The sequence below is a fragment of the Corvus kubaryi genome, unplaced genomic scaffold (assembly GCF_017639235.1).
Source record: "Corvus kubaryi isolate FWS band 111438036 unplaced genomic scaffold, C.kubaryi_AGA036_p1.0 132, whole genome shotgun sequence".
Lineage (NCBI taxonomy): Eukaryota > Metazoa > Chordata > Aves > Passeriformes > Corvidae > Corvus > Corvus kubaryi.
Window position 1 is genome coordinate 7,743,967 of NW_024580666.1, and position 25,817 is coordinate 7,769,783.

The 25,817-nt window shown below is 38.3% G+C and overlaps 1 protein-coding gene across 5 annotated transcripts in view; it reads right to left on the reverse strand.

Annotated features, from left to right (window-relative positions):
* Positions 1-25,817, reverse strand: part of PIEZO2 (piezo type mechanosensitive ion channel component 2) — a 290,923-nt gene that overhangs the window by 27,658 nt on the left and 237,448 nt on the right. For 3 of the 5 annotated variants that reach the window (XM_042031647.1, XM_042031636.1, XM_042031658.1), the window contains 10 exons: positions 25,033-25,129; positions 23,279-23,438; positions 21,381-21,470; positions 19,346-19,467; positions 18,460-18,531; positions 14,256-14,359; positions 9,650-9,758; positions 7,894-7,962; positions 4,526-4,692; positions 2,650-2,825 (listed from right to left, as the gene is read on the reverse strand). In XM_042031647.1, coding sequence (XP_041887581.1) covers positions 2,650-2,825; positions 4,526-4,692; positions 7,894-7,962; positions 9,650-9,758; positions 14,256-14,359; positions 18,460-18,531; positions 19,346-19,467; positions 21,381-21,470; positions 23,279-23,438; positions 25,033-25,129 — 1,166 coding nt within the window. Of the gene's footprint in view, positions 1-2,649; positions 2,826-4,525; positions 4,693-7,893; positions 7,963-9,649; positions 9,759-12,168; positions 12,268-14,255; positions 14,360-18,459; positions 18,532-19,345; positions 19,468-21,380; positions 21,471-23,278; positions 23,439-25,032; positions 25,130-25,817 lie in introns of all 5 variants that reach the window. The other 2 variants (XM_042031628.1, XM_042031618.1) reach the window with 1 other exon arrangement.

Here is a 25,817-nt window from a genome sequence, read left to right on the forward strand (position 1 = left end):
CTCCTCAAAGAGCTTGGCAATGAACAGCATCAGCCTCTTCTCCTCCTGGCCCATATGAACTTTGCACTTTGCCTTTAGGATACATGGGAGTATTTATACAGAAAGAGAAACCAAACAAATACCTTATGAATACATCATACTTTCTAATGTGTAGAAAAATGACCGAGAATGAATGACAGACCTACCAAAAGAAAAAAACCACAAAGGACACTGTACAAAAGTCCATTTAGAGCTTTATCCAGGCTAAGAACAACATCCCTGGATTAGACTTATGAGGGTCAGCCCTGAACTTCACCAGAAATTTACAGTTCCTGCAGCTGATCAGGAGGGCTTTTCTCTTTGGCTATCCAGGGTTTACCTACAGTAATTCCTATCCTGAGCACTGAGGATTATGTCTTATTATAATGGAATAGCTTTTGTTCTTCAGCGTTCCTGTGTGCTTCCAGATGTGTTCACCTTACTCAGGGACCTAATGTCCACTACAGAATTTTCAGTAGTGCAACCAAAGGATAAGCAGAACAGAAACCCTCTACCCCTTCCCAAAAGTTTTCCATTGCAACCTGAGATCCATGATCACAGGGATGCTTGAGATTTAATTAGTCACTTCTACATTTACTGGAAATCATTACTTTAAAATACAAACTGCCACCTGCTCTTGTTTGAGCAATTAAAAAAAATCAATAAACTCATAACAAGTTTAAAACACTTCACTTTTCTAAAAAATGTCATAGGCACTTCTGTAATCCCTTGAAGAGATATGCAAGAGTGCCCCAATAGACAGATGGCTTTATCATTCAATCAACAGACTCATTATTGCTTCATCTATGTCCACAGATGTCCACAATTCATAATACTCAGTGCAAGAATATTTGATTGTTCATTACCAGAAAGAGAATTTGAGATTAGAAAAATCAGTCATAACTCTGCCTTTTCTATTCCTTTGTTTATAAATCCTGTCACTTCAAAGGAAATGGAGATGACAGAAACCCATGTGAAAGATTTAACTTTTTCTGTTGCAAAGCAGCACCACAGAATCACTGAATTCTCTGAGTTTGAAAAGAGATTTTAAACGTGCAAGTGTGCTTAAAGCAGGGTGAAAAATGGGTGGTTATTCTGGAAAAAAAAGAAAAAGACAAAAGTGGAGCTCAGCATTGGATACCATCTCAGTGAAGAGGCAGAATCTATACATGAAAATGACAAGATTTCTTTTTCTTTTTTATAATTAATTTTGGAATTGGCTTCCTTTTGTTTATGGTTAAAGTTCCTGCTTAATGGTTGTATGGTAATGATAACTTCTATCTTCGGTAAACAGGGCAACTAAAAACTATTTAATGAAAGTAGGACTGATACTACTATTAATTCTTTAGGTGAGACTGAACTTTGTGGAGTTAAAATCTGCCCTGCAGATATCAAAGTCGGTCCAAGTGAGCTGGTAACAGAATTTGACTTTTTTCTCGCATCATTTGACTCCTGTAAAACTTTGAGACGAAACACAAAGGTGTTGCTCAGTTGGGCAAGAAGCCACTGAGAAAGATTTGCTCAGATTTGGTGTTTTTACTGGAGTGAACCTCTCAAAGGCCAGTGCTCACTGAAGAGCAATTTGTGGATATTTTGTTCAAGCATAGTACTCACAGGCACTCTCTTACCCTTGCTTTTCAATACTATCAGAAAGGAAGACAACCCCTCGTTATTTTCAGTCTGCTAACATCTACCCATATGTCATTAGTAAAAGCTATGTATAATTTACTCTACACAGAAGTATCTGAGTTTGCTGGGAGTATCAAACACAATATGATTCTGCCACAGTTCACAGAAGGAGACAGCAGAAGGCCACGGATTATGAAACAGCTGGATTTCCAAAGCCCTCCCTTCTCCCCCTCATGTTATACAAATTCTGCAGAATCGTAAAAGTCAAGAACACCAGGGACATGGTGGGAACAGACTGCCTCTGTAAGAGAAGGAAGTGAATGTGTGTGCCTCTGTGTGCATGAAGCAGCAGGAGCAGGCAGTAATTTTGGCAGGGGACTTGATGGCATCCGTTTGCAGAAAAGAGTGAGGAAGGTGGTTTTCCTGAACTAGTTTGGGTATTTGATTTAACAACCATGTAGCTCTGCTGGACTGTAGTCATGGCAGTTGGGAAACCAGGCTCTTCAGATGGTTTTTGCCCTGGGTGTATGAGAGGGGATTTTGTTCTTTCAAATGCAGAATCTCTTTCAATGTGAAGCCCTTTCTGATTTGTGGACAACAGACAGCAATTTATTTTACAAAGACAAAATATTCACAATGAATGGTCCCTTGACAAATTACATGCTTGAATTTCTAAACCATTATCTCACAGAAGCATCCTCAGCACCTCTTATGTTCCACTGCTTTTCACAAGAACAGAATGCCAATGCCAATGACTCCTAATTCTAGGGGGAACTAAAAGCAGTGAGATAGCTATGCAGTGGAAAAGAAGTTAAGCCAAAAACTGAGTCCATCACTATAAAGGAATAGTAACATATGGTAGTTTTCACTATTAAGATGGCATGGAAAAATCAAAATAGAATTCAGCATTGATTAGAAAGTTCATCAGTGCTTAGACAGTATCTAATATTACACCTACTGCACGATCCCTGTGTCTTTCACAGAATAAAATTAAATCAATACCTGGAGATGCTGTCACGAGATGCTGCTGAATCTAAACTATCCATTCTTTCAGATGCTTGCAAACCAGAAGCTTGACTGGGATTTTTATCAATTGAGTCCAGTCCTGACTCCTCAGAAAGTTTCATCATATGGTTCTGGTAATATAAATGGATGCTCTCCCGTGTTGGAACATTTCCCTGTAGAAGAGAGTAGAGGTTGACATACATGGCCAGGGGGAGGTGTATTCTTTGAGGAAGCAGTTTCTTCTGTAATTTGGCAAGTAACAGATTAAGGACTGAGCAAACATCTTCCTACTAAATAGCAAACTCTCACCTGTAGTTCCTTCCCCGAGTGCAAGTCAGATTCTGACTTAAACTACCATGGCCCAAAGTGTTTGGTTTTCAAGCAAAACTGGAGGAACCCATGTGGTTTCAGGCTATATTTAGCCACCAGAGCTCCTCTGGATGGACTGCAGATCCTTCAGCATGGGAATGAGGAGTGGACTCAATGTGTAGTCCAGCAACTTTTGATGGATCTCTTTTAGATAGCTTTACTGACTCTCAGAACAATCATTACTGGCAAGTAGCAGAATTTTTAAACAGAAAAAAACCCAGGAAACTGGCTTCATATACAAACTGATCTAGATATTAATTAGTGTCCCAAAATCAAAATTTATAAATGAATTATGGACACAGATGGAAAACCATGAAAAAAACACTGAAGACCTTTACTCCTTCTCTGTGGCTTCACAATCAAGATAGTTTGAAAGAATAGTTTTATTAACTGTCAGACCAGATCTGGGCACAGGATCAATTCTTTCTGGCTGTGATATTGTAATCAGAATTCTAAAGGTGTACCATAAGGATAAAACTGAGAATTTTCTGTTCTTAGGCAGAAACACATCCAAGTCATTCCACTAGTGGTTGCATTGACTTCAGATCATACACTGAGAGGGGAGATTTCTATTCTTGAACAGTAATTTTTCTCATTTATGCAAGGACTTTTTCCAGCTAAGATAATAAAAATAGTCTAAAATATTGCCTGTATTTCCTTTACTAATTTTAATAGTTTCCAGTATTTCAATTCTGGTCCTCTACAGTGTCCCAAAACTACAATACTGGAAATCTGATGTTTTGAGAAAAAAAAAAAAAAAAAAAAAATTAAAAATCTTAAGAACAAAATTTGACACTCAGGTTTTTAATTAGGTAAGTTTGTGTACATGCTGTGTTGCCTCTGCAGTGATAAATGTTGGCGCCATTATGACATCCTGACTCTGAAATGATGGCACAAGTTACCTTCCAGCTTCAATGCAGGCCTGGCATAAAGGGTAAGAATTGTATCATCTACTTGCATTTGGAAGGTGTAAATACACTTCTAGTTACACTAACAACATTAACCTCTGCTAATAATGGGTTTTGCTAATATGCAGCTAGCTTGTGAAGGACCACATAGCTTCATTCTCACTGAACAAATGTATGCCTGTACATTGTCAGTCACTTCCAGTGCAAGTTGAGCTACAAGAAGAGTGAAATATGCAAACTGAGGTAGTTTTTGAGCTGTTTAAAATACCATGCCTTTTCCTCCCTTCTTGAATCTATTGTGTCCCCTCAGAACCACACTATACTACAGAAGTGTTTCAGCCAAAACCTTACATCAACCTCTCAAAGAATTATTTTTCCCATAATTTGTTTTGTGTCCAGGTAATAAATCAAATAATTTATTATTTATGGATTTATAAACCAGCAAGCAGTAAAAATGTCCAGACTCATTTGTAAAATGCATGTGAATGTGAGATTTTCATAATTTTCCTCCTCACTGCCGTGATGTGAAAAGACAGCTTTTTGTTTTCCACCAAGCTGGAAATGGCATTAGCAGACAAAAAAGTTTGAGGGGTTACCTTCTTAATCTCCCTGGTCAGCATACAGCGCTCGATCCTGAGCACAGTGGAGATATCGATGTGTTCTCTGGAGATGGAGTTAAGCCAAGCTGTAAAACTGTCCAGCGTTGCCAGAAAAAGGACCCAAGTAAACTTCAAGATATTAAATATCCTCTTGATGATGTTATCTAAGGGAGAGCAAAAGCAACAGAGAGTTAGTGAACACAAATATCTTTTATTGTACTTTTGCCTGGAGTTAGATTTATTTTTCTTTTATTGTCTAATAATAATATACCAGGCTGCGAGACCCTGTCATACTAAGGAATCTTTGAAGATGGCTAGAGGCCTGTCTGAACCATTTTCCTGACTGTATGCCTGGGCTTATCATCTGGAATCCCTTTTCCACCTTGTGAGTCCTTGGTCCTGAAATCATTAGTCATATAAACAGTTCCTGATTTTAGAGAGACACTGTATGCACAGGTCTGTAAAAGGAAACCCAAGGATTTGGGCATCTCCTGAGACCACTCAACATCCCCAGGTCCTGTGATCTGAACAAGTGCTCAGTGTTGAGCTGAACCTCTTCAGTGTCTAATTACTTGCGGCTGTTTCTCTCTGCACAAACTTTGCATTTTGTGCTTGAACCTTACTAAGCTGAGCTTTAAAGTCTAACCTGCCTAAACAGTCTTTGAATGTGACCTCACATCACTTTGAATCACACTTTCCTGTATTTACTGTTTTCAAAGTGTCTGTTTATTTAAGTAGGCTGCACTGTGCCATCAGTGATCTCAGATCAACAAGCACAACTATAACAGGGCAAATAATAATTATAAAACTTTATTCTTGCACCATTTTGGCAAAAGAGTACACTTTCCCATGGATAAGGCTTATGGGTGTACACCAACAATAGTAGCTTTATTTTGTTCAACACATCTGTCTCAAGTTAATTTCTCATTTCAGTAGTTCATTTGGCATTCATAATGGTATTTCTCATCTGAAAACCAGCACTTTCAACTTATTTTTCATCCACTCACAAACATACACACCACGCTAGAATTCTCATATAGTACTGCAAGTTTCAAGGCCAGGTTGGATGGGGCTCTGAACAACCTGGTCTAGTGGAAGGTGTCCCTGCCCATGGCCAGGGGGTTGGAATCAGATGATCTTTAAGATCCCTTCCAACCCAAGCCATTCTATGATTGTATGAATCTATAAAATACTAAAAAAAAAATCTTTCCAATAGTCAGTTCCAGAGCTAGTTGTCCCTGCTAGGTTTCAAAGCCCAGAGCAGTAGGTAAAGATGCATTTTAGATTAAGTAGAAATAAGAAATACTAAGAAATGGTAGAAAACTGTCAGTAATCTGCCATGCATGATGCTCTCAACAACCTCACTTCTTAGCTGTACCACAAGATGGCACGCAAAACTCTGCTGAGTGAGTGCACAGCTCCCTAGAAAGACTGCAAAAGGGAAGCTATAATAAAGCAAAAGATTTCCCTGTTCAGGCAGGGTTGTATGCACATTTATGTGGAGAGAAACTATGGGAAAAAATCATTAGTGGAACCTTCCTTAAAAGTGGGTGCTGAAATGTCAGTATGTCCCATTTACCGGAGCAGTGCCGTGGAACTGGTCTGCTGGCACTGAGCACAGGAGCATTTAGCACCCCTCACTTGGTCATATAATTATTTCAATAATATTTTGCCCTTTTGTTCAGGTCTTTTCTATGTCATTTAGAATTGGAGGAGCATTCAACATGCAGGTCTTGACAGTAAGGAATTCCTGCCATTAGAAATTAAATGGAAAGCTGTTTCTACTTCAAGGACCATTCATCACCTTTGAATTCTGGAAAATATTATGAGTAGGTGATAAGAGAACAGCACACAAACACAAAAACTTACAGCATACATTCTTTTTTAACCCACACTCTTCCTCTCCAATTTGTAACTTCTGCTACTGACTTCATGAGAAACTTACTACTCTCAGGTTAAAATTATTTTTACTATTGACCATCACTAGCCTGACATAGTGTCACCATGGTGCCAGGCACTTCCAGCATAATCTGAAAGGTCATTTTTCTCCCTGGGATGGAGGTGTCTTAGCATACATTTTTAATGACACTGTAGCTGTTCTGGCATCTTTGTTGTCTTTCAAAACTGTTTAAAAATAATCTTTTGGGGATTAATTGCATCTAAGCATCTTCAAAAAGGGAAACAAAAATTTACTTTGTACAGAGAAGGCTTCTCTCTTCCTGAGAGTGCGAGATAGTATTCGATCTAAGGCTAGTAATGATGTTAATGATTCATTACCAATTACTGGCCAATTTTTCTAGCCATCTTCTTTAACAAATTTTACCTAGGGATGGCCAAAGTATTTCAACAAGTATATAAAGCACTTTAATTTTTTTATTTCCAATATAAATTAATTATAAACCTCTATCTTTTCCCCCTAACTCCTGTGTAGCAACAACAGTACATCCCTAGAGATACATCTGAGTGATTCACTTCAGTGTTTTAACACAGATAACTGCATTGCCAGTAAGTAACAAACACAAGTCCCAGCAACACCCCCCCATCCTCATAGCAATGCAGATCATTTATTTGAGACCACTGCTCTTGTGAGATAGAAATGACATCTCCCACATCCTTGTAACATCTTCTGCCCTGGGAGTCATCAAGGACACAATTCTAACTGGAGCTGTGAGAAACAATTTTATACAGAGAAGAAATACAGTTTTTGACAACAAAGTCTCACTCAAGGTAAGCCATGATGAAGACTTAAGAGGAGAGTCTGTTTTATTCTTTTACTCCAGTTAGAAACAAGAAGCCAAGCTTGGATTTATGATTTATTATATTTCTTTGTAGGAAAACTTTGAATCAGAGCAAGATCCTGAAAACTGCTGGCATTTCTTCTGTTTTACAGAACTGCACTAAGTCTGATTATGAATGAGAATGTGTAAGATCAGGAACAAATAAATTTTCAGAGGTGATTACTGTACCTTGCTGAATGGATAAGTACCAAGGAAAGCATTATACTAACCTTGCTAAAACACACTCAAAATCAATGGAAATTTTAACATTTGTTAAATGTTGCTGTGTGCAATCAGGTCTAGGAACTTAGCTTAAGTTGTTCTGTAAGTAAAATATACAGCAGTGATCAAGTCTGAGCTGGCAGGTCTATTTACTAAAGTATTTAGAGAGTGAGTGCAGTAGCTAATAGTCCAGAACTAGAAGTTCCTACACCCAAGGCTTGTAAATCTTGCAGTAGAAAACCTGATAGCAGTTAGGAAGCTCTTACTGCATCAGTCAGAGAGGATCATTGCAATGCTGTCTCTGTGACAGGCCACTGGTCACAAGTGCATTGTAACAGCAGGGAAACCCTCATTTTGCCTTCATACCTGGTCCATCAGATTTCTTCTTGACAGGCTCCTCTTCGCTGTCCTCACAGTCCGCATCATTGCCACCTCCTGCAAGCAATGAGCAAACCAGTGAGTGTTACACCTACAGAAGTGCTGGTGTAAATGCCATCCAAGTTAGAAAATGCTAGAGTTACTAAGCAATAGTGACTGGTTCCTCACCTACCACCATAACAGAAAGCAGCATATTTCCATTTCTAAAGCACCCAAGTGAAGGGACAACCCTGTCAGTGAAAGTGTTCATGGATGTCCATCCCTCTATTGCAATTTGCAGTGGCATTTTCTTACTAGGTAGGCTGCCAAGCGAGATCATCTCTTGGTGTAAACCCAGATACTTTCTCAGTCACTCCTCAGCCACACTCAGCAGTCTCACCTTCTGGCTCACACTTTAGCTCATTTCTTCATCTCCTGCAAAGGGCAACCTGGGCAGTGCTCTGATCTCGTCCTGCCTCTGGCCCACCAAACCTGAGGGAATTGAGTGGGACCTTCAGGCTGACCTGAAGCAGCAGAGTTGTTTTGACACCACCACATGCATTTATTTAGGCCTGTAGCAGAAGAGTGTTGTAGCATCACAGGCAGAAGTGAAGGACAAATAAGTGACCCTCCTTCTATCTAACGCCCAGTAACTGCAGCTATGGTTTTAGTGGCAGAAGCCCAATTCTAAAGCTACTTTTTTGACAGGTGAAGGGGCCAAACGGAGGAAATGTCCAGCTGATTAGGCCTGTATGGGCCCTTCTCTGACCAGAAAAGCTTTTGAATTTTTATTTTCTAGCTTAGAAAAGGAGAAAAAAAAGAAGATATATAAACCACTTACAAACTTCGCTTTTTTTTTTTTTTCCCCCAGAGCCATAAATGATTTTACACTGCCAGTAAAATCTAAACAAAATCAGTACCAGTTTTCCTTTTGCTATCTACTGAATTTAGGGGTTTGTGGATACTTGGGTTTCTCAGTGAGTACAACATGGAAAGTCAAAAACATTTCTAAAACATTTCTTTATATTCTTCCTCATGTATCAACTCAAGCTTCTTTAAGGAACAATATAGGCCAAATGTAGCCAAAAGAAATAATATGTGGCTATTTAATTGAATTTTTTTTTACAGCTCCACTTGAACTACAGCTGTTTGGGAACTCCCTCATGAAAAAGTTCTTCAACACCTTTCCCTGGGAATACACATGACTTTACCATTGAAAAGAGTGACTTTGATGAAATCTAGAAACCCCTGCACAGAAAGATAAACTTTTTTAGGAGATGAGGGAGTGAAAGGTTAATGTCCTTGCTCTTCCTGATTCTGGCCAGACACCTGGAATTTACACTCCTATATTCTGGAGAAATGCTGTTAACTACCAGGTTATTCGCTTTATAAAGTTACGTCTTTACAATTTACTATTGCAAGTACTCCCCAAAACGTTTTCACATAGCTGATGTTTTCTGCAATGTGTTGAATCTTCCTACTTACCAAAAGTTCTGGGCATCTCTTGCAACCCCATGGAAAATACATATATCCCATCTTCCCCTTCACCTCCCTCAAAGTGTGTTACACAGAACAGAAGGACAAGGCCATGGCTGACCTTGACATGAGTTGGTGGAGGAAAAGATGGACAGCCAAAGTTCACTCATTTTTCTAGCTCCTAGCCAGCACCGAGGGCACTTGTCCTCTAAACCTCATCTGCCTTTCACTACCAAATACAACAGGCAACAGTTAATATTGTTTTTTTCAAATGGAAAAGTTTACATACCATCCCCAGATCCTTTTCGCCTTCGCTTCTCTTTCCCAAAACTTTTCTTCTCTTTGCGTCTCTGTCGTAGAGCTGTTTTAGGGTCAGTTATCCAGGCTTGATAAACAAACTGGAAGGAAAAAATTCATTTGTATCAAAGTTCCTCATGTCCTGAGAGTAAGCCATAGAATAAGCTACAAGCCGGACTATAATTTTAGTAAATGTATTCAGACCTGCAGGGACAAGGAAATACTTTTAATCCCAAATCAAACACCTCCCCTGCAGATCCGCTGAGTTTTCATGTGCTATTTTTGTAAGTGTAAAACCAAATGTGAAAGTACTTGTGGGTGACCCAAGTTTCATTAGAACCCACAAAAATTCATGCTCAGAACTTTGGGAATTAGTACATTTTTGTGCATATGGGCTACCTTGTCTGAATCTCTCAAGCCTGTATTTCTACTTAATCATTTTACAGGCAAGATGCAGAGCAAAGAAAACTTTTAGAGAAAGTGCTGCAATCCACTAATTAAAGCATCAAAAGATGTAGAGATATCCCTGTACAGGTAATGTGTATTTTTCACAGCTTAGATACTTTTTGCCCCTCTGTAAGTCCCAGTGGAGTGTTTACAGATTTGTTACCTATACACAGTCCCAAAACTGGCAGTCAGGAATTCCTCAGATTGCTTCCTGATTTTAACAATGCCTTTCTTTGTTGCTTCAGATAAGTCACTTATGAATTCTTCTGCTACTGTTTCTCCAGTTGTAAAAGGAAGACATTAATACCCACCTAGTTGTCGAGAGTATTTTATGGGACCAAATCCTACTCACAGCACTGACAGATCAACAGTCTGTTGACCTGTATGACTGCATGCAGCATGGAATTGGCCCAAATTATTTATAAATTATATAGCAGTAGGGGTAAAAAAAAGTAAAAAAAAGTTACCTGAAAGTAACTGTTTTAATAGTTCCACTTAATCTTTGAAGGAAGGTTACAGAAAAAAAGGAACAAAACTTGTATCTTTTATCCCTATGTGACATAAAATGTATGTCAATAACAGAAACTAAAGTAACTTTATCTTCTCCGCAGCTCTTTAGGGCAAAAGGTGTTTTTTTTGCTCATTTAAAGGTCTTCATTGAAAAATGGTAATTATCTTCAATTGTCTTCTATTTCTAAGCAACACAGGCCTCTAAGAGAGGGCAGGGAAGCACACAGATGCAGGCAAGAGGCTGAAAAAGCACAGTAACAAAACAGTTCTATCTAATCAATTCACATCACAAACATGCAGACAATGACAACAACACACGTGTATCTCAGTGAAGCTGGAATTGCTCCTCATAGGACAGAATGGTAAAATTTCTATTTAGTTTATTTATGCTGTCAGAATTTTCCTATGCAAATTCCTTTGGAACATTTGAAGTATTCTTTTAAAACTGTTAAACTGACATTAAATTAATTCAAAAGGGAAAAATACTTTGTTTTGTTTTGTGAATATATACAGCCTTGGAGAGAAAAATATTCTGGTACTGTTGAAAAGAAGATCCTCTTCCAAATCTCTCAAAGTCTTTACCTTCATTTTTATATGTCTGAGTTGTTCACAACAAGCACCACATGAGAAAATGTGTGGCATCAGAGGCCCTGGTTTCCCTCTGCTTGGTAATAGGTGTTTTCTAATGAAGGTGATCTAGGGGAATGGTGATACTTGAATTAATTAATAGCATATTAACTTACTGGAAGTCAGAAACTGCCAACATCTTCTAGTGTCACTTAACTGTGAAAGTGTACACCAGCCACAATCATAGTGTGAATAAAGAAATTAGAGGTAAAAGGCAGACTTGGAAGGGGGTAGAAAATTAGAATTAGGAAAGGGCATTTGACTAAATTTAATGTAACGACTTATGCTAAGCAGTGGGTATTTTAAGAGCAGATTGTGTTCCTATATATTAGTTTAGATTTCTACCACTGCACAAACATTCAGTTCAGTATCTTTTAGGCTTTGGAGCTGGTAGTTTCAATCTGTAACATTCACTTCTTACAAAAGTCATATCACATGTGGAGTGGAAAATGATACACAGTGCCCAAAGCTAGGAAATGCTAAATGTATTAAAGAAGGGCAAGAGAGAAGATGAACAAATCTTTTTTGTGATGATACAGGCCAGAAAAATAGAGGGCTAAAAAGGGGTTTGGAAAAGAATGTGTGTTTAGCAAACCTTTCACCAGCTTTCTGAGATCAATTACCATGGTGTCCATAAGATACATGCAACTGGATGTGCCCAATCAGTATCAAAAGAAAATAAGAATTTGGCTCTGCATTTTCTCTCTGTGGTTACATGTAAAAAAAGATAGACCACTTTGCTTGTGACTTGACCCCTCCGAATCATGAAATGCATTGCATTTACTAGGAATGAGACTTTAGCTGTCATCATTTTTTTAAAGTCATTCATATAAGAGGAAAAATGCAGATGAGGACAGAGGTATACTTATACTACGTCAGGAACTATGGGGTGGGTCACACAGTGAGCATTTGCAAAATGTCAAGTACCTTTGCTGCTTTGATTAAATACTGAAGAATAGTTTTGGGTAGTTTAATGATAGACTTTGGCAAGGCTAAAATGGCTGAGGCAAATTTTCCAATAGCTCTCTATAAAGAAGGACAAAGCAAGAGTAGTTAGTAGAAAAGCAGAAAATATTAATAAAAAGGATCTCTCTACTTACTCTATCTAGAATACTAAGAACAAATTGACATTCATAAACTTCAATATGAAGAAAAGATCATTTATGTTGTTCATGTTAAAATTTCAAAAATGTGACTCTTAACTGCATGCATTCTCTAATTTAAAATCTCCAAATTAACCCTTGAAGGGACTATTGAACACAATTTACACTGAAAGAAAGATCAGAAATTAAAATAATTCTTTAACAGAATCTACAACAAAGTTCACTTTGCTAGTATTTTTACTAAGACCTTGCGCATGATGGTGGAAGGTGAATAAGATATGATAACCAAATGATGAACAAACATTTCATGAACAAAACCAGTTTTCTGCTCTATAGAAGTCTCTGCTTATATAAAGCCATCCAGCATCTTCATGTTCACATATTGCAGAACAGGCCACCTATCCAGAACATCTGACCAAATTTTGAAATAAAGAACATATCCTCCATCCTCAAACAAATAGTTTCAGGACTGAGATGAACAAAAAACCTAAACCCCAGCATAAATGAAAAACTCTTGTTAACTTCTGACCTCAAGTTTAGAACTCTTTAATTTAGTGCTTGGCACCAGCACATCTGAACAAAATTTCGTCACCAATTTTTTTAAAAATTAGAAATAAGAATGCAAACTTTCCTCTATACCTGCATGAAAACCAGAAAGAAAAATGACACAGAAATGAGCCATTTCTATGGTCCAAGGCAAGTTAAATGTAAAATAAATTTTAAAAAAATAGTGCAAATACTAGAAAATATATCTTACTTATCACATTATTTTGATCCATATTTGTTTTGCCCTTATTAAGGTCAGAATTTTTTTTCATGTCATTACCATGGAGGCAGTTTTATGAATGTAATCAACTGGCAATGTAACATAGTGTAAGTATATAAACCGAAAGCACATTGTATTAATGAATTAAACAAAATATTCCTTCTTGCAATTCAGTAATGTTGTCTGGGAAGCTTTGCTTGAAAGATTTTGGCTTAGGGAATAGAAAAGCATGGAGGCCGTTTCTTGCTCTTGCTTGAGTTGAATGTTCAGCAATGCACCAGTTCTGCAGTGATGTGAGGTTGCATCTAGATGGGAATACTCAGCTGGAAAAAGCTGCTCATTTGCCTAAGCTTTTGAAGACTCAAAAAACTTCTGCAGCATTTCCAAAAATTATTCCACAAGTGAAACTTTAATCTTATGAAAACAAAAGCAATCCTAGATGCAGGAGTATTTCACTAACTTCTTCACCCAAGTTCTTCATTTATGCCACTGCACTCAGTATCTGGTATTGTCTAACACCAACCAGTCCATATGGAGGAACCCAGATAGGAAACCTCAGATATCTTTTTAACATTATGATATCCTCCTCCATCAACACAGTCTGGCACTAAAAATGCCAATATAATAACTAACACTGAAAGCAAAGAAATGGATGTGGTCTCCTTTTGTAATTTTTAATGTTAAACTCCTTCTAACCCAAGGATATATTTCTATGGCCCACTATGTTCAATAATTTTTTTTAGTTAAGAATGTATTCTTTTCCATGAAAACCTGCTTATTTTGGGGATTATTTCTTCATGGAATGATAACATCTCCTCAAAACTAGAAAACCACTGGAGGCATTGCACAGTAGCATCAGAGACAAGTCAGCTTCCTCAACTGTCCTTATTGCAATGGAGAAAAAGGAAAAGCTTGGATTCCTAAACTTTTATTTTCATTTTTGTTATCTTCAGGCATAAGTGAATGAAGATGACTCTACCATAGTTTCGGCAATGGTTAAAGCATAAGGCACACTTACATTTTAAATTGGCAAGAAATTTAATTTCCAATACCTTTCAGGACTACTTTAGAGGAACCGGCAGCTTTAACATATGTGCCTTTTTTTTTTCCAGATGTCAACGAGAAAGCAAATTACCATAAAGTACCTGAAATGCAGATTTTTTTCGAGGCTCTTCCTCTTCTTTTTTTTCCTCTTCCTCTTCCTCTTCACTATCCGTCTCAAACAAATAATAATTTCCACTTCTGACCACTAAGTGAAACAAAATATTTTCTTACTTTTCTGAAAAGTTCTATTCTCAACTCCCCCAAGACCTATGAACAGGTAGGCAGTCATTTAAAAATTTATAACCAGGAGAGGTGAAGCTCCTAAAACCCCAACAAGAAGCAAGAGATTAAAAGGTCTCAGGCCATTTATTTGATGTTAGTCTGCAATACTTTGGGCATGAATAAGAACTATACAAGAACTAAGGAAAGCATCCCTATAAGAGGAAAATGTAAAGAAAAGGATTGAAGTTTACCAAGTTACAAGGTTACGTTTTTAGAAAAAAAAGACAAATAAGTCTAAATTTACTGAGGACTTATGATTATTTGAGGGAGTAAAAAAAGCCCAGCAGGTAAGTATATGAACTTACATGAACAATACCACTGGACAAAAAATACAGAACTTCTCTTTAAAACACGGAGACAATCCTTTAAACTAGGCAATGGAATGGTATTAGTTTGATGAGGTAATGGAAAACCTTGGCTTGTTTAAAACAAATCACTTGGATTCTATTAACATGATTGCAAATGAGTTTCAATTTTTTGCCCATGGATTCAGAAAGATTCTGAAACCTCGATACAGTGTAGGTACACAGTGATTAAGCTAGGCCTTATATCCTTGAACAGAAGCAATATTTTTATTTCTCAGATGGCAACAGGCCTACATGAACAAACAAGGGAAACAAAAGAAATAAAAATAAGGTAACGAGCAAGAGAAAAATAAAAATCACAGCATTACAATCAGCAGTGAAAACTGGTAAATAATTTTCACATTTAAACTGAAATATTTGAAGGAACAGTTACTTAGATGAAAATTTACAAAATCTGGATGTATGGAGCAATACATATTTATATAAAATTATATTTATCCATCATTAAAGGTCTCTGGAAAAGTGACAACTTTAATTCAATCATACCTTGAATTCTAGACAGATCCTGTGTGAACAAATGACCACACATAACTACTTACAAACCTCTAAGCACACTGTGAAATTTGCCAGAATTGGTCTTTGGAGCATATCTTTGGCATCTAAAACTCCCTCACAGAGGGAATTTCGTGCCTCGTGTGCCTAGTTATGACTTTTAGCATCAATGAATGCCCTGCAGAGGCACAGAAAGTCCACGTCAGCAGTTCTAATTGTTGCACTGAGGTGAAAACAAAGTTTGGAAATTTCCTGGAAACAAATTAATTTTTTGGTGCTGTCTTCCAAGAATGCCCATTTAAAATGTGTTGAAGAGATGAAAGCATTTTAAGAGCCAGTAGTCTGCAGTTCTCCTTCATGAAAAGGTATCTTGTAGTCAGCAACAGAAATTGCCAACACAGCAGATCAGCTGGGTAAGGTTTGACATTAGGGAAAACCTCTACTGCAGTGCAGCTCTGTAAAGGCTCAGAGTAGCACTCAGCTACTCAGGCTTGGAATGCCTGAGCCGGCAGCGAATTAACCTACATTGATCTCCCTACAAAATTTTTAGGTTAAACTCTCTCTGAGGGGACACTCCAACGTAGCAGTTACACCCCTTTCACAGCTCAAGAGGGAGGTATGATTGAATAGCAATAATGCATTCTTGCACACATCAAAATGGAGTAACTGGCATGTCAGTCACCTACAAGGATTCCTGAAGAGACCAAGTTTTACCAGTAACACCATTCATGGCCAGACTGGACTTGGGAGAACCCTCTTGTACTGCAAAATGTCACTTCCTCCTACTGAGAAAAGGGACGTACAGGCTTTTCTTGTGGGATGGGATGGATGGAGGAGGCAGAAGAGGAGGCATGTAGGAGAAAGCATCATCTCATCATCTGCTTGTATCCAGAGGGAAAGAGCTGCCCAGGACAGATGCAGTCACCACCTTTTGCACTCCATCAGACACAACTGTGTGACCCAGGAGAATCTAAGCATGTGGTCCTAACTCCTGCTGATCTTTGTGGGACTCCAAAAATAATCCACAAGCACAGGAGGAACCACACCTCCCTATGAGGGAGATTGTGAGTGACTGTCAGTGAGGAAATCCTCACCGACGTGTTTTATCTGTTCTACTCAAATTCATGACTCTTTCAATTGCTACGATATACAAAATGAGGCATCCTTCTGCACAATAAAATTATATCAAGTGATATAAAAATAACAATAAAAATGTAAATCAAAAACTTCAAGCTTGAGTGACTTCAATGTATACATATATATACACCCACAAACCCATTTACTGAGATGAAGAGCCACATGCTGCAGAATGCTGCAGTTGCAGCAGTGTTCCAAAAAGAATGCGTGGGGAATATCAGTCTATTCCCAGCCTGCATGCCTGTGAACACCTACTGTCAGTGCCACGTTTCACTGAGTGTAGGAAACCACTGGTTGTAGGATCAGGGTCTGTGATGTTTCCAACAAGGTTTTGCATTATTGCCATAAATAATTCCAGGAATGCTCAATATTTAAATACCAAAATGCAACTTGCCACCTAAGAACATTAAATAATGAGGATGAAATAAGTAAAAGCCAAAGTCAGTATCTCTCTGTGCAGTTCTTCTTACTACAAAACCAGTGGTGAATAAACAAGAGACCATATCCCATTCCTTCAAAATCACCATAGCTTGAAATTCTATAGTAAAAATTCACAAATTATAGTTTTTATCTGTTTTGTCATTGTTCTTAATGAAATTACAGGACAAGAATTTTATTTTCATCAGGCTTTTGGAAAGGATAGGTCTCTCTAAAGTGGCAGTGTGCCCTTTAGAAAAACAAAAATAGAGGCACAGTTTACTTGTGACTTGATAGAAATAAACATACCATGTTCTGTTAAACACTGCTGGCAAATATGTATCTGCTGGAATTATAAATAAATACACATAGGTAAATGAAGCAGTATGTAGATGTGTAAAATTATGACTTGGAGTAGCTCTTAAACTAAATGACCAAACACAATATAGACATTCATATTTTTAATGGCATGAAGCTGAGTTGGGAGAGGTTTAGGATGGATATCAGGAAGAAGTTTTTCACCCAAAGGGTGGTTGGGCACTGGAACAGACTCCCTAAGGAAGCGGTCACAGTACCAAGCCTGAGAATTCAAGAAGCATTTGGACAATGTTCTCAATCACAGGGTCACAGGGTGTGACTCTTGGAGTGTCCTGTGCAGGGTCAGGAGCTGGACTGGATGATCCTGATGGTCCTTTCCAACTCAGCACATTTTGTGATTCTGTGGTTCTGTGATTTAACTCTGATCAGTGCTCTACATTGTAAGTATTTTTTTCACATCTTCAGACGTTTCTAAACAGCTCATGTCTGATTTCATTCAACAAACATCCAATAGAAGGACATCTGATTTGAGATTGCAGCCTACTCAGATTTCCTGTTCTACCTAATCCATAACATAGCAAAGAACTCTATCGTATGACTCGGCTGGGCTAAAAACAAATTAAAATATCATATTGCACCAATTCTATGAGTGACACACGCTAATTATTTCTTGTGCACAAGGCTGGACGTATTTTTGGTCTCAGGTAAACACACACAAAAAAAAATGGAGACAGCAAAACAACTGGCATCAACAACACATTAAGGTGTCACCAGAGAGATGCAGCTGAGCTCTACACAGCCTAGTTCTGGGAGTAGTCTTGCTGCCTTACTGTGGTACTCAGATTACCACAGTTGGTACTAGAACGACTGATGAACCATAAAAAAAGATGTATGATGTGTGTATATGAAAAAGGAATTATGACTAATCTTAGAATGCATTGGCAAGCTTTCACATTCACATTTTTAAATATATTGAGCTCTGCAGTATCGGGGAGTTGAAACCTTTGAGGTCAAGATAGATTCTTTTTGGCACATGCTTATCTGATTTGATATTTTTCTAAGAATGCTCAAAGTATCATGAGCTAGCTATGCTTCCAACACATAGGTCAAAATATAGTTAAATTCTCTGAAGATTGGAAAGTAGAAATCACTTTGTGAAAAAAGCCCCAAGCCTTCTATCAAGTCACAATTACAAAATCAGGCATAAAACAAACAGGCTATGGGAATGCCTTCATTCTGGTCAAGGATATAAGGGTTAAATCCACATATTTGTAAGAGGATTGAGAAAACCTACTGGAAGCATGATCAACCCAAGGCCGCCACCACAGCTTTTTTTTGCCCTTGGCTTTCTCTTTGTCTGCATCTCCTAAAATAAAATATGTTCAAATATTAATTTTACAAAACGAGAAACATATTTCTTACACTGATTAATAATTTTAAATTTCTCTCAAAAGAGCTAAAATTTCATGAGCACATCAGATGTCAGGTCTACTGAGTACATTTAATATTAAAATAATTCAAAACCATAACCACTAAGCAGAAAGACTCTGGTTTATGCAGTAGTTAAAACAGCATTCCACTCTTAAACAGCTAAAATGTTGAATTTTGTGTTTTAAAACATACTGCCACAGTTGACTGTAGCTTACAGATGAAAAAAATTTCCCTCCTCTCAAATGCACTTACATTTCAGGCTCCAAAAAACTTTAAATCCAGTAAGTGCTGATCCCAGGTCAATGCTGGAAATGTGGTACTAGATATGATTTTATCTGTTCCCATGTTTTTAAATAACATTTAAAAGTATACTAACATTTCAATGACTGAAAAAAATCCAAAACAGCATCCAGAAAACATTGCTGGAAAAATGTTGGTGCTACCTATTTGTAAAACTCTTGGTTATAGATAATGACTTTTATCAAAACAAACCTCTGACTTTTCAGCTCTTTGCCAGCAGCCTGAAGTTAACGAAAAGTATCCTCAAAGCAAACCATTTCCTCTAAATCTTGTTACAGTACATAACACAGATTTTTTTTTGGCTGCATAGAGCCTGAAACTGATACTCAGCTAACAATGTTGTTACATGCTGGCAGTTTTCAGTAACAATTTATCACTTGTCCAACTAGCAGGTCTATCAGATCCTTAGCACTCAACTGCAACTATGGTACAGGAGTAGCTAATGGTACCTTCATCATCTTCTTCAGAAACCTTCCGAATCTCTGGCCCCTCTGAGGACTCCTGGTTCATGCTTAGCATCCTCTCTTTACCCTTCTTATATTTTTGCTGCCGGGCTTTGATGCGATCCATTCTAGCAAAAGGAAGAATCTTATTAGGTTTACGTCTTCATCCTTTTTGAGCCACCTTGAAAAACAAGTGTTAAACACACATACACACACACACACACATACTCTGCAGGGAAATATTCCACACTGTCATTAATCCTGCCTTTAAACAGAAGGAGTTACATTGCTCTGAAGGGGCTGGCTGGAAGGACCAAGCATAGATATTCACTCCACGGTCAGTGAGAGCTGGGTTTCCTGCTATCATGATTGCTTTACCTGCTCCCACTCAACTATTTTATTATCATTTAAAATTGAAAGAATCGTTGTCAGGAGTTACAACAAATGAAGCACTGAGAAAAAAAGGACTTCTGCCTAATGCAGCGCTTTTCCTGAAACTTCCTACTCTGAACCAGGGATGTGGCTGATCCTGCACTATTTTTTCTGCATCTTCACCCTTTAAGATCATTTGTCTCAATGGACACCAGTGACAAGTGGTGTCCCTTGGGAGTCCAGTGCTATTTTTAGTGCCTTCATCAATGACACAGACAGTGGGATCAAGCACACCCTCAGATGGTTTGCAGATGACGCCCAGCTGTGTGGTGCTGTTGGCACATCTGAAGGATGGGATGCCATCCAGAGGGACTCAGACAAGCTCAAGATGCTGGTGTACAGGAACCTTGTGAAGTTGAATAAGACCAAGTGCAAGGAGCTGCATCTGGGTCAGGGCAACTCCCCAGGCTGAGGGGATGAACAGGTCCAGAGCAGCCCTGCCAAGGATGACTTGGGGCTGCTGATGCATGAGAGGCTGGACATGAGCCTCCCAGCCAGTGGACACTTCCAGCCTGGACACCCAACTGTGTCCTGGGCTGCATTCAAAACAGCACAGGCATGAGGGTGAGGGAGGGGATTCCACCCCTCTGCTCTCTTGAGACCCCACCTGCAATGCTGCATCCAGCTCTGGGGTGCTCAGCTCTGGGACCTGTTGGAGAGAGTCCAGAGGAGGGCCAGAAAGGTGAGTAGAGGATGGAGCACCTCTCCTATAAGGAAAGGCTGAGACAATTAGGGCTGTTCAGCCTAAAGAAAAGGGTCTGGAGAGACCTTTCAGTACTTGGAGAGAGCTTATTGGAAAGATGGGGCCAAACTTTTTTGCAGAGTCTGTTGGGAGGATGAGGGGCAATGGTTTTAAACTGAAGGAGGATTGCTTTAGATTGACTGTAAGAAAAAGCCTTTTACAATGAGGGTGGTGAAACACTGTAGCAGGTTTCCAGAGAGGTGGTGGGTGCTCCATCCCCAGATACATTCAAGGTCAGGTTGGATGGGGCTCTGAGCAAATTGATCTTATTGAAGATGTCCCTACTCATTGCAGGGTCCCTTCCAACTCTAACAATTCCATGGTTCTGTGATTCTATATAGGTAGGAAACACAGTCCCTGCAGTCTTCTGATGATTCCTCCATTACACAGGGTGGAAGAAGCTGTCATGAGTGGGCTTTGACACGGCTAGGAAGCAGTTAGGGCTTTCCATGCATCATGGTGGAGGAGTTCTGAAAGCTTTCTGCAGTTACAAAAGCAGCACGTTGGCTGCATGTGAGAGAAATCAAAGTGACTTTTGGGCTGTATAAAGAGAAAGGTTCTCCAGGCCACTTAACCTGAATGCAAATGAAGGTAAACATATATTTTGCACTCAAACACTAGAGGAGGAACCACAAATGAAACAGAAGGAGCAGTCATGAAACAAATTTTTCCAGGAATACAGCTACCAGACATACAGAAAAAATTCTAGTAATGGTAAAGCATTTCTATAAAAGAAAGTGCTAGATAAATACCAGAAGCCAGTATTTCTATGAAAGAAAGTGCTAGATACATACCAGCAATCAGTTAAATATGTACATATGTATGCATCGAATTATGTAGAGATATATAAATGCATTAAATACATACTGTCTTTTCAGTTGATCCATTGATTTCTTTTCCTCTTCGATTCTTGCCTTTACAGCCTTGACAATTGTAGCCTGAAAAAGCTCAGCACCCCTACATCAGAAATGGGGCAGAGGAAAAAAGGAGATGACATGCTAAATGTTTCTAAGTTTTCCTTATGGCAAATTATCACACAGAACTCTATGTTCCCTCTATGCACAACTTTATCTGCCTCAAACAAAAGTAATCCAGGGCCTGAAAAAAACAATCAATTGCTCTAAAATAGTAACATCTTTACAGTCAATCATTTTAAGATCTGGGGTCAAATGTTGTGAACCCTACTCAGCCCATAAGTTCCTCTAGCAGCTGCTCAAGGAATTCAGTTTCCTACAGAACACAAGTAGGCTCAAGGCTGAGGAAGGTTTTCTTGCATACCTCCAGGATTTCTGTATAGTCATTTCAGCATTATAATCACCTCAATCCCCTGCCTCAGTTCTCCTGGAATTTGTGAGCAAGGTCCAGCTTTATCCAGGGCTACGGCAAGCATAGATTCAGCTTCACTTTTATCCTCTGAAAACTGTGGTGCTTTTGATCTGACAATACAAGCCCTTGAGCAAGTTTCTGGTGTGACAAAAGAATATGGCTTCTCACCCCATTACATTAGAAATGTAACCAGCTCACTGATTTGGATGTCTTGGCTATTCTTCCTAATTCACACATGAGCTCTTGAAGGCTTTTAAAGAGTCTCAAATTCTCTCTCAAAGAAGTAGTCTAGAAATAGCCTAGAAGAAGCCTTTCTTTTGTCAGGTATTCAGTAAGAAAAGCTGTAATTTTAGAAGTCTTACTCTTTCATTCTGGATGCACATTTCCTGATATAGGAGGTGTTTTGATACTCATGATTGTGCTTTATGCTGTTTTCACTGCGAACACAGCACACCAAAAGATCTACATAAAGGCCATATCCAGCAAAATTGGGCATCAGCACTAAAATTCACCCCAGAACAAAAGCCTAATAGAGGCAATGTGGGGTTGAGGTATAGGATTTTTGGTAGTCCTCTTTAGAGTGCTGAATTTTGTTTACTATAGGCAGCTAAACATGTCCCCTTCTTAAAATGATCCCTGGTAGAGGAAGATATAAACTACTTCCTTTCAGAACACACAAGCCAAATTTTGCCCTGAAACACAGTCAGAAATCAATGTCCATATGTTTTTTTGAGGGGGAAAAAAAGCCACAATGCATTTAATCCAATATTAACAAAAGTGATTTCTTAGAAACCTTATGGAAATTAAAACCAGAATTTCATTCCTCATCTGCCTTCTTATTATAAACCAGAAGAACGTTTGTGCTAGTGATGGCTATGAGTGGATGCCTGCAGTGTAACAGGCCCAACGAGGTTAACACTTCCTTGCCAAACCTAGTCAGTGTTCAGGGATGCAACACTTCCCAAAAGCATTCCCATTTCTTCCTAAGCCAGATGTTAGAACTTTCCTGTCTTCCTCCTCCTGCAATGTTTCTCGAGACGGGATTTCTAAGGACAATTGTCTCAAACAGCCTCTGACAGCAGAATATTTTCTTTCCAAGACTTAGAAACTCTGGCATTCTCCCTCATGCATATCGGTGTTGAGAAAACGCTGCAACACACATGAACTTTCAGAGCTTTTAATAGGAGCAGCAGATGATATTCTGATGCTAGTATGATGTTAGTAGAAAGTATGGTTTAATTTCTATTATATTCTCAACTAATTTTCTTTCTTGTGTGTGCTTTGTCAAAGGTGGGTTTGCCGTTATGAATTTAGCATGGATTGTTTAAATCAATGTTTAAAGGACTGTTTTGGTACTACCTGTCATAATCAGTAAGTAATTACTGTCCCTATGAGAGATTTGAGCTGTTTAATTTAATTTCTTTTAGATTTTCTGTTACCTTGATGCTAGGATCTGTGAAGCTTTTATATCTGCAACCACATGGAGGAAGTAGTAACTCATGAAGACTCTTCTTTGCAGCAGCAGGAAAGCAAAACATATACTGTCCCAAATGATTCCTGCTTCTCCACTGGGCAGTTTACAATCTAGATTGCTCGTTGCTGGAAAAAGACACCATCAGTGTTAAGAACTCTTTTATAATGTTTAATCAATTAAATAACCCTAGCCTTTAAAATTATTCGAATTATTTTAATTGGATTTTTCTAAAGAAAATTGTCACGCATTTCCATTTGAGGTATACCGTAATTTCTTTTCCAGCAAACTTTCTTTTCCAGCAATGTGATGTCCCATGACAATTGAGAATTCATCAGAAGTGAACCATTTGCATATAAATCCACCCAACTTTAGTAAGTACTTGAAAACAAAGAAAGGAAAAGGCATATTTTTTGTTACACTGAATTATTTGATTTCAGTGTTTCCTAAAATGGCATATTTCAATTTTTTCTTCTCTTCAAAGTGACTTTTCCCCTGATTTTTAAATTAAGAACACTATCAACAGGAGAAAGAAGTGGTTTATTTTTGTCAAAATTACTTTTTGACTGCCACCATCTAATATTTTTATTTTTCCTCTCCACAACTCAGTTCAATGTTCCTTTCCATTGCATAAGAGAAGAAATATTTGAAACCACAAAACTGCTTCCTTTGGGGTAGGACGAGACAGGGAGAGAGGAAATCCCATTCCTCCTACTTCTAGATTTTGGCTTGGGCTATTTCTTTCTTTCTTTATTCTCTGTAAGACAGTTCTCTTGGGGATATTAAAAAATTAAAACTGGGTTTTGTGGAGCTGGACTATAAACTACATGGCCTATGCTGACCTATAGAAGGCAGTAGAAGGACTCAAGGGACAGGCTCTGGCTCGAAGCTGGCTTTTTGAGCAAGCAAGCCAATCTAACAGCTCTGGAAGGTCAAACTCCAAGAGCTTCAAAGCCTGTTGTGGCCAATGCCTGGGGGGGTCAAAAATCTGTGTCTAAGCTTCTGTTGCTGCCCAAAAGGTTTTGGATAACACAAGAACTTCTGCACACCTTTCATCCTGTGAATTTGCATCTTCATATTTACTTTCTTTTCCCTTATTCCACACTTACCTATTAGGATCAATCATGATGACAGGAATTCAGAATTTTGCTGCAGACTCACTAGGATGAAACAGTTCTTTAAATTCAGAAAAAAACCCAAATCAAGCCAAACCAAACCCAAACAACACTAAGAAAACCCCAGGTGTTTTCAAACTTAATCCAGGGTGTCAGGACAAAGTGGAGACCAATTAATAGCTCACTGAGAGGTGAAGGGTTTTGCTCTCCATACTTCATTCATCCTTTCTCTCACCTCCATCCACAGATATTATCCACTCCATTCCTTTTATCATCACATGACAATAATCACAAGGAAAAAAACTGCCTAAACTCACTATGCATGCAGAAAAACTACCACTTTCATGCCATTTCAGTGAGCTGAACTGGTTCACCCTTTGAACCACTGAACCCTGCTACACAGGGAGGAGCTGGAGTCCCCACGCCACACAGGGACTGCAGCTGGGAAAAGGTGCTCTCTCCTTGCAGTGATGGTGAGCTGACATTTTAGCTCAAGATTTTTCAAAAGGTAATATGTCAAGGGAAGGCAGAACTTAAATACAGCAGAAGCTTTTAAAGGTGATTCTTTATTTATGGAAAATTATGGAGAAAAATAAGCTATACTTACGAACATGGTAGCCTTTAACTGTACAAGCCAGGCTAAATGCCTGAATCACCCAGCAACTATTCTCAATTAATGATTCAATGTAGCCACATGCTCCTATCTGCAAAGTAAAAGGACAGTTTCATATAACGAGATAAAAATAAAGTAAAGCAGAAGTAAAAATAAGAAAAATTGCATCTTTTTAAATTACATGAGAAATAATACAGCCAAGGGCGGTCAAATTATTCTCATTACTAAAAGAGTTTGGTAGAAAGTGGCTTTACCAGTGACACACAAACTACTCTTAGTCAGAATTTGGGGTTTTGATTGTCAGTGAGATAGGAGGTATGTGGGGTTTGTTTGTGCTTTTGCACAGAAAGGGACACATCTGGCATATGACACGGTGTGACAACTAAGCAACTTTTATAAATCACTGACTTAATCCTGCAAACATACATACATGGACAAGCTCCACTGAATTCCCAAGCATAAAATGAAGGACATATGTAAGCATTTAGAACATTTGCAAATTCAAACCACCCATAAATCAATTTTATTTCAATATAGTGACTTAAATAAATGTAAAAAGAAAAATGTCTGTTCTTTGCAGTCCAGCACTAAAAATGTTCAAAGCTAAAAAGCAATTGCCAGGAATAAATCTAAATTTATCTTTCAAAAAGATTGAAATTACTGGCTTGTCTTAATCACTTACCAGCGCCACTGCAAGAATATATAGAAAAGAGTTAATTATGCAAGAAAATATTTAATATTTTGCAGAAGAATTTAACATTTAATTATTAAATACATCT